The sequence below is a fragment of the Fukomys damarensis genome, unplaced genomic scaffold, assembly GCF_012274545.1.
Source record: "Fukomys damarensis isolate Sample0158 unplaced genomic scaffold, DMR_v1.0_HiC HiC_scaffold_5, whole genome shotgun sequence".
NCBI lineage: Eukaryota > Metazoa > Chordata > Mammalia > Rodentia > Bathyergidae > Fukomys > Fukomys damarensis.
The window spans coordinates 66,359,838-66,369,133 of NW_022900917.1; the positions used below are offsets into that span (position 1 = coordinate 66,359,838).

The window sequence follows — 9,296 nt, forward strand, 5'->3', positions numbered from 1 at the left end:
TTCCGGTTAGCGCCAAGGCATACTGGGCCGCCGTCGCCTGCAGGTCTGCGCGCGCACCTCTCCTCAGAAAGGGCAGCAGCTCCGCCGCTTCTGCGTTAGGGGAGGCCTCTGGCCCCGCCGGCGAACCGGACCTCGAACTGACCCCAGACTCTAGTGTGCAGGTCCGCCCGGCGGCCATCGCGCCACGCCAAACTCTAGAGTCCGTCGCCCCGCCCACCAGAGGAAAGGAAGCCGGTCGGGCCAATCCAAGGCTGCAGACCAGGCGCTGGGGTCTAGGGCGGTCCGCAAAGGCGGGACCTAGGCTGGCGCAGGGCCTTGTGGGCGCGGAAGGTGGAGTTTGGGGTTGCTGGTGCGAAACCCCTTGTGTGACTGCGTATTACCGCGCTGGCCACGCTGATCCTGGCGAGCCCTGATCCTTGACCTCCAGAAGCTTTGAGGGTGTTTCAGAACTGGCGCACAGAAGGAGGGCTATAGCTGGTCCAGGGCCATGTGGCCTTGGGTCGGCCTTGAAGGAAGGTGTGCCCTTGTTTCCGTGGCCACCCAGGAGCCCAGAGGCTGGGGCCGCTGGGAAATGGGACCCCGAAGGGCCTGAGGTGAAGCCCTAGGAGGCAGCTTTTGGATAAGCCTATGAGCATTGCGGACCGGGTAGCTTTGGGACATTTGTCAGGACTTCTTCGGTTGCGAGTGACTGAAACTGGCACAGAAAGAGAACTGGTCCACGGTTCCATATAACTTGAAAGTTTGAAGGACATCAGCTGTAGACACTGCTTCATCAAGCCGCTCTCTAAAGCCCTATGCTGTCGTCCCTACCACATGTCTCTTCAAATGCTCTGCTACCCCGTGGTTTACGTTCTTTACTTGTTCTAGCACAGGAGAAAACTAGCCGAAGACAGTTTCCCCAGAGTCTGCCCCAGGGAACAACTCCATTCATTGCCTCACTTGACCTACATTGAGCTAGTCACTGGGAGGAGCAAAGACTTTCTGGGAACACATCGACCCTGGAAGAAAGGAGGACAAAAGGAATGCTCCTCTCAGGTGATTGTGAGGGTATTTATCTGCTAAGCACTGGGTTGGTTGCCCAGGACACAGAAGACCAGGGTCTCCCTGGCCTTGGGGCCCTCCTGCTAGTGCTGGGGGTACCTAGAACACAGGCCTGGCAAGATGTACCACTGAGCTACACCTGTCCTGACCTCAGGTTCATGGAATGCTCTTTCTCCAGCTATGCACAAGACTGGCCACTTTTTAACTGTCAGAACTAACTCCGTGGGGCAATCTGCTGCTTAGTTCCTATAAGCCTGCTTTGGGATTACAGTACCTGGAGGAAGGTGATATGATTTATGCTTCAGATTCCCTCCTTTGTATTGGTTACTCCTGAAGATGCTCTGAGAACAATCCTTGTATAATGTTCACAAGGTTAATGGTTTTCCAAAATTTGCAAAGGTAGGTTGTAGCTGACATTATTCATGCCAAAACTATAGGATGGCCATAATCAAATAGAAGGTGAAGCAGCTGTTAATAAGGATAAAGTGGAACCCCATACACTGAACCCCGTTTTGCACTGTAACTGTAAGAAGGTATGACTACTGTGGAAAAAAAAACAACACAGTAATCACAATTTAGCAGTTCTACTTCTGGATACATGCCTAAGAGACATGAAAACTGAGTGCATATGTACACCCAAACATGAATGGGTATAAGTAGTAGTATTCATAATAGCCAAAAGGTAGAAAAAGCCCAAGTGTCCATCAAGTGATAAGTGGATGAACTATGACAAATCCACACAAAATGTTAGCTATAAAAAGGAATACAGGGCTGTGATTTAGCTCAGTGGTTCCACCGCCTGCCTTGCAAGCACAAAGACCCGAGTTCGATCCCAGGTACCAAAAAAAAAGGAATACAGTGCTGACATGCTGCAACTGGTTGAACCCCCCAAACATTCTAAATGAAGGAGTTACAAAAGACTATAATTCCATTTATAAAATATTTCCAGAATAGACACATCTGTAGAGGCCAAAACTCCAGAGAGAGATGGAATGGAGAATGGATGCTGTGGACTGAGTTATGTCCTTCACCTAAATTCATATGTTGAAGCCTGAACCCCCAATATGAGTATATTTGAAGATAGGATCTATAAGGAAAAAAATCAAGGTTAAATATGGTCATATAGTAGAGCCTTGATACAATAGAATTAGTGTTTTTGTAAGAGAAGATGAAAATAGGTGTGGTAGTGCATATTTGTATCCCAGCACTTTGTGAGGCTGAGGCAGGGAGATTACAAATTTGAGTCCCACTTGGGCAATTTAGGAAGACCCTGTATAAAAATTTTAAAAATGGATGGGAATGTAGCTCAGTGCAAAGGCCATGGGTTCAATCACTAGTAGCAGATACAGAAAAAGGGGGAGGGAGAGGAGGAAGAAGAGGGCAAGGAGGAGGAGGACCTTACCCTGCTACAGGTGAGGACATAGTGAGAAGATTGCCATTTACAAGCCAGGAAAAAGAAACTTGTACCAGAGATCAAATCAGCCAGTACCTTGATGTTGGATTTTTCCAACCTCCAGAACAGGCTCTCTGCTTCCTGTCTGCCACGGGTTGAGTAGCTTCCACAATACTGTTTCTATCTTGGAGCTAGACTACCATGGACTGAACCCCCTTAAGCTATGAGCCAAAATAAACTTTTCCTTTAGGTTGCAGATATTGCATATTTTGTCCCAGGGACAGGACAGTGACTAATACAGGAAATTAGTACAAGAGAAGAAGTAGGATTGTTCTTGTGACTATACCTAACCATGTGTTTTGTAATGGGTTTGCAGGAGAATTTTTTTTTTTTTTTTTTTTTTTTTTTTTTTTTTTTTGGTACTGGGGATCGAATTTAGGACCTTGTACTTAGGAGGCAGGTGGTGGCACCACTGTGTTAAATCCCTGGCCCAAGGAGGAACTTTTTTTTTAATATAGCAAAACCTTTATTGGTAGATTTTTAGGCATACATAATGATAATACTCATTAAAGGGAATCGGCACCAGTACATGGTACATCTTTTTTTCCCATTTCCCCTCTCCCCTCAAACCCCCGTCTCCTCCCTGTGTACAAAAGCTTTGTTTCCATTTTTTCCTCCTATTTTCACTTTTTTCTTGTCCTTTCCTTTCTTTGTCCCTCCATCCTCTCTTGTTCCCCTTCCCATTCGAACTTTTCTTCCCATTTCCCAATACCTATTATACATTTTAGTCCTTATTCCCACTTTTGGTTTCTTACACCAGAGAAACAATGCAGTATTTAATCATGTGTGTGACTTATTTCACTTAAGAGTATAATCTCAAGGTACTTACATTTAGTGCATCATTCTTTATGACAGAGTAGTACTCCATTGCATATTTTATTTATTTATTTATTTATTTATTTTTATTTTGGTACCAGGGATTGAACTCGGGTCTTTACGCTTGCAAGGCAGGCGTTGGAACCACTGAGCTAAATCCCTGGCCCCATTGTATTTTTTTTAAAAGCACATCTTTTTCTATTTGTCAGTTGATGGGCATTTGGGCTCTTTCCAAAATTTAGCTATTACAAGCTGTGCTGCTATAAACATAGGTGTGCATATATCATTGTGGCAGGGTGTTTTAATTCTTTTTTGTTTTTTATGGGTACCAGGGATTGAACTCGGGACCTTGTGCTTGCAAGGCAGGTGGCGGTACCACTGAGCTAAATCCCCAACCCGATGCTTTTAATTCTTTTAGGAAGACTCCAAGAAGGGGAATAGCTAGTTCAGAAGGAACCTCTAGTTTTAATTTTTTGAGGAATCTCCATACTTATTTCCAAAGTGGTTACACCAGTCTGCACTCCCACAACAGTGGAAAAGGATTCTTTTTTCCCCCATAACCCCTCTAGCATTTATTATTATTGGTTGATTTCTTTTCTTTTTCTTTCTTTTTTTTTTTTTTTTTTTTTTTTTTTTTTTTTTTTTTTTCGGGGATATAAAACTCAGGTCCTTGTGTTTGCAAGGCAGGTGGTGGAACCACTGAGCTAAATCCCCCAAGCCCTAGTTGATTTCTTGATAGCAGCCATTCTTTCTGAGTGAGATGGCATCTTAGCGTTGTTGTTTGGTACCAGGAGTTGAACTCAGGACCTTGCACTTGCCATGCAGGTACAGTAACACTAAGCTAAATCCCTAGCCCCTCAGCATTATTTTAATTTGTATTTCTTGAATGACCCATAATGTTGAACATTTTTTCATATATTTATTTGCTGTTTATTCTTCGTCTGAGAAGTGTCTGTTCATTTCAGATGCCCATTTTTGGATTGGGTCTTTATATTTGTGGGGGTCTGATTTTTTTTTCGTTCTTTGTATATTCTAGATAATAGTCCTTTGATGAATAGCTGCTAAAATTTTTTTCTTACTCTGTCGGTTGTCTCTTTACTCTGCTGGTGGTTTCTCTTGCTGTGCAAAAACTTTTTAATAAGATAAGGTCCCAGTTGTTGATTCTTTGTAGTATGTCCCATGCAGTCTGGGTTTTATTTATGAAATCTTTGCCTACTCTTGTGTCCTCAAACATTCTACCTACTCTCTCTTCCAGCAAAGTTAGTGTTTCTGTTTTAATATTTAGATCTTTGATCCATTTCAATTTTAGGTTAGTACATGGTGAAAGATATGGGTCTAGTTTCAATTTTCAGCCATTTATTAAATAGGCTATCTTTCTTCCAGTGAAGGTGTTTGGCTCCTTTGTCAAAGATAAGGTGTCTGCGTATATTTGGACTTGTTTCTGTATCTTCTAATCTGTTCCATTGATCCTTGAGTCTTTTTTTTTTATCATAATGCCATTGTAGTATAATTTCAAGTTGGAGATTGTGATGCTCCCTACCTTGTCTTTGTTGCCCAGAATTGCTTTTGCTATTCTAGGTCTCTTCTTGTTCCAAATGAATTTTAGGAGAGTGCTCTCTAATTCTGTGAGATATGCTGTTGGTATTTTTATTGCATTAAATCTATATAACAATTTTGGAAGTCACTTTCACTATATTCGTTCTTCCTATCAGAGAGCAAGGGATATCTTCCCATTTTCTGAAATCCTCTTCAATCTCCTTATTCAGAGTACTGTAATTTTGGGCCGGGGATTTAGCTCAGTGGTTCCGCCACCTGCCTTGCAAGCACAAGGACCTGAGTTTGAGTCCTAGTACCAAAAAACAAAACAAAACAAAACAAAAAAACAGAGTACTGTAGTTATTTAAATATAGATGTCTTTTATTTTTTTCATTAGGTATTTCACTTTTGTGGATGCTAATGTGAGGCAGGTGGTGGAACAACTGAGCCAAATCCCCAGCCCCTGTGGATGCTAATGTGAAAGGTGTTGTTTCTCTAATTTCTTTTTCTTTTTTTTTTTTTCAGAATCAGAGATTGAACTCAGGACCTTGCCCTTACCGGGCAGATGCTGGCACCACTGAGCTAAACCTCTGGCCCCTCTAATTTCTTTCTCAGTGAGTTTATTGTTTGTATACAGGAAGGCTATTGATTTTTTTTCTAGTACTGGGACTTGAACTCAGGACCTTGTGCTTGCCACTTAGGCAAGGCACCACTGAGCTACTGATTTTTGAATGTTGACCTTGTATCTAGCTAGCTGTGCTACTGAATTTTGTTAGCAAATCTAAAAGTTTTTTGGTGGAGTTTTGGGGGGTGTTGTATGTGGATTATGTCATCCACAAATAACGATAATTTAACTTCTTCCTTTCCTGTCCTTATTCCTTTTCTTTTTCTTGTCTAATTGCTCTGGCTGTTTCCAGAACTTTATTGAACAAGAGTAGTGATAGTGGACATCCTCATCTTGTTCCTGATTTTAAAGTGAAAGCTTTCAGTTTTTGTCCATTTAGCATGATGTTGGCTATTGGTTTGTCATATGTAGATTTTATCAGATTGAAATAGAGACCATCTATACCAGTTTTCTGTAGGGTTTTATCATGAATGTGTGCTGGACCTTGTCAAGTGCTTTTTCTATATCTATTGAAAGGATTATATGGTTTTTGTCCTTGGCTCTGTTAATATAGTATATTACACTTATTGATTTGCATATGCAGGCATTCCTGCATCCCTGGAATGAATTTAGCTTGGTCATGGTCTATAATAACCTTCTTAATGATTTGCTGCATTCTGTTTGCTAGTCCCTTATTGAGAATTTTTGCCTCTATGTTAATTAGGGAGATTGGCCTGTAGTTCTCTTTTTTGGTTGGATCCTTCTCTGATTTTGATATCAGGGTAACATTTGCTTCCAGGAATGAATTTGGGAGTATTGCTTTCCTTCCCATTTCATTGGGAGTAGGTCTTCTCTAAATTTCTTGGAGAATTTAGCAGTGAATCCATCAGGGCCTGGGCTTCTATTTGTTAGGAGGTTTTTAATTATATCTTCAATTTAATTGGCTGATACTGGTTTTTTTAGAATTTTTATGTCTTCTGATTCAATTTTGGTAATTCATATGTATCTAGGAATGTGTCCATTTCTTCTGTATTTTCTATTTTATTAGAATACAGTTTCTCAAAGTAGGTATTGATGATCTTCTGGATTTCTGCAGGGTCTGTAGTAATTTTACCTTTTTCAGACCTAATTGCATGGATTTGAGTCTTTCCTTTTTTTTTTTTTTTTTTTTTATAAGATTGGCTAAGGTTTTGTCAATTTTATTTAATATTTCAAAGAATAGACTCTGATTCATTGATTCTTTGTATTTTTTATGTCCATTGCAGTAATTTCTGCTCTGATTTTTATAATTTCCTCCCTCATATCAGTTTTGGGCTTGACTTGCTCTTTTTCTAGAAGCTTGAGGTTGAACATTAAGTTGTTTATTTGAGCTTCTTCTGTTTTTCTGATATGGGTATTCACCACTATAAATTTCCATCATAGGACTGCTTTCACTGAGTCCCATTAGTTCTGGTATGTTGTACTGACATCATTTAATTGTAGAAACTGTCTGATTTCTTCTTTAATTTCATCTGTGACCCAGTGGTTGTTCAGGAGTGTGTTATTTAGTTTCCATGTGTTTACAAAGTTCTTCTGATTTATTTTGCTGTTGATTCCAGTTTCATTGCACTATGGTCTGATAATTTCAATTCCTTTGCATTTACTTAAGCATATTCAAGAGCTAGTATGTGGTCTGTTTTGGAGAATGTCCCATGTATAGCTGAGAAGAATTTGTTTTCTGATGTGGGGTGTAACATTCTGGAGACATCTATTAAGTCCATTTGTTCAAAAGCTTGGTTCAGTTCTAATATTACTTTGTTGATTTTTTTGGTCTAGTTGATCTCTTTTTTTTTTTTTTTTTTCCCTAGTACCAGGGACCAAACTCAGGTCCTTGTGCTTGCGAGTCAGGCAGCGGAACCTCTGAGCTAAATCCCTGGCCCTGATCTGTCTATTTTTGACAGTGGGTATTGAGGTCCCCCATCATAACTGTGATAGTGTGTATATAATTTGTCCACTAATATTTGTTTTATATAGTTGAGCGTGCTGCTATTTGGTGCATATATATTTATGATTGCTTTCCTCTTACATTGTTCCCTTTACAAGGATGTAGTAACCTTCTTTGTCTCTCTTAATCAGTCTTGGCTTGAAATCCACTTTGTCTGCAAATAGAATAACTACCCCTGCTTTTTGCCTGGTTCCTGTCACATGGAAAATTGTTTTCCATCCTTTGACTTTGTCCATTAATTTGTTTTGTTTTGTTTTGTTTTGTTGGTACCGGGGATTGAACTTGGGGCCTTGTGCTTGCAAGGCAGGCCACCAAACCACTGAGCTAAATCCCCGGCCCATATTAATTTGTTTTTTAATTAAATGTGTTTCTTGTATAAAGCATATCGTTGGATCTTGCCTCTTTTTTTTTTTTTTTTTTTTTTTTGCTGGAGACCAAACTCAGGACTTTGGGCTTTCCAGGCAGGTGGCAGAACCACTGAGCTGAATCCCCAGCCCTGGATCTTGCTTCTTGATTCATTCTGCCAGTCTGATTCTTTTGGTTGGTGAATTGAGACCATTAATTGATGGTTATAATTGATGTGTATTGTCTTATCTCTGCCCATTATTTTCCTGTTGTTGGCTTCCTTCTTTCCTTTCCTGTTTAATTATTGCCTTGCCTGGTGGATTCATTCTGTTTTGTTTCATGGAATTGTAATCTTTGTTGTCTCTTTCTAGAATGACCTTCAGAACACTTTGGAGTGCTGGTTTTGGTGGTCATGAATTTCTTCAGATGTTCTTTGTCATGAAAGTGTCTTATTTCTCCATCAATTTTTTTGTGGGGAGGGTACTGGAGATTGAACGTGGGACCTTGTCTTGTAAGACAGGCGGTGGAACCACTGAGTTAAAACCCCAGCCCCTCTCCATCAATTCTGAAAGACAGTTTTTCAGGGTATATCAATCTGTGTTGGAGGTTGTTTTTCTTTAGGGCTTGAAATACTTCACTCCAAACTCTCCTTGAGTTTGCCAAAGACACCTGCAGTCAGGTTCCAGTACCCACCTGCTCAGTATATGACACAGACATGAAAAAAAATACAACAAGAGACAGAACTAAGAGAGAAAGTGGGATGCCAGGACAACAAATGCCAGTACAACCGACTGATGTGCTGGCTAGTCCTAGGCACTGACTTTTTTGGCAATCAATTGGGGTAAAGGTGACATGTGGTTTCTATTGAAATTAATGTAAACAAGGCTCATAAAGGACAAGACAAAGCATTCTCAAATTAGGAACAGAATAGACAAAATATATGATTGTAATTAGAACATTGTCTCACTGTGTAGTTCAGGCTGGCCTTGAATTCACAGGGATCCTTCTGCCTCAGCCTCCCAAGTGCTGGGATTACTGGCATGTGATCAAACTCAGGACCTTGTGCTTGTAAGGCAAGCTCAGCCCCACTGGGCTAAATAAATATACAGCCCTCTAACAGCTTTTTTTTTTTTGGTTTTTTGAGACAGGGTCTCACTGTGTAGTTGAGACTGACCTGGAACTCACTATGTAGCCCAGGCTGGTCTCAAACTCAGCGATCCTCCTGCCTCAGCCTCTCAAGTGCTGGGATTACAGGCATGGCATGCACTATCACGCCCAGCTTAACAGCTTTTAATATTCTATTCTTGTGTTGAATTCCTGGAATCTTGACTATTATATGCCTTGGAAAAGTTTTGTGTGTGTGTGTGTGTGTGTGTGTGTGGTACTAGGGATTGAAATCAGGACCTTGAGCTTGAGAGGCAGGTGGTAGCACCACTGAGCTAAATCCCTGGCCCTGGAAAATATTTTTTTTAATTGTAGCTAATTGGAGTCCTGTGTGTCTCGCTTATCTGTACATC

The 9,296-nt window shown here is 40.8% G+C and overlaps 1 protein-coding gene across 1 annotated transcript in view; it reads right to left on the reverse strand.

Moving 5' to 3' along the window:
• Hgh1 (HGH1 homolog) overlaps positions 1–270 on the reverse strand; it is a 3,945-nt gene extending 3,675 nt beyond the window's left edge. The window contains exon 1 of the mRNA XM_033759200.1: positions 8–270. Coding sequence (XP_033615091.1) covers positions 8–178 — 171 coding nt within the window. The 5' untranslated portion in view covers positions 179–270. The remainder of the gene's footprint in view (positions 1–7) is intronic.
• Positions 271–9,296: the final 9,026 nt, after the last annotated feature.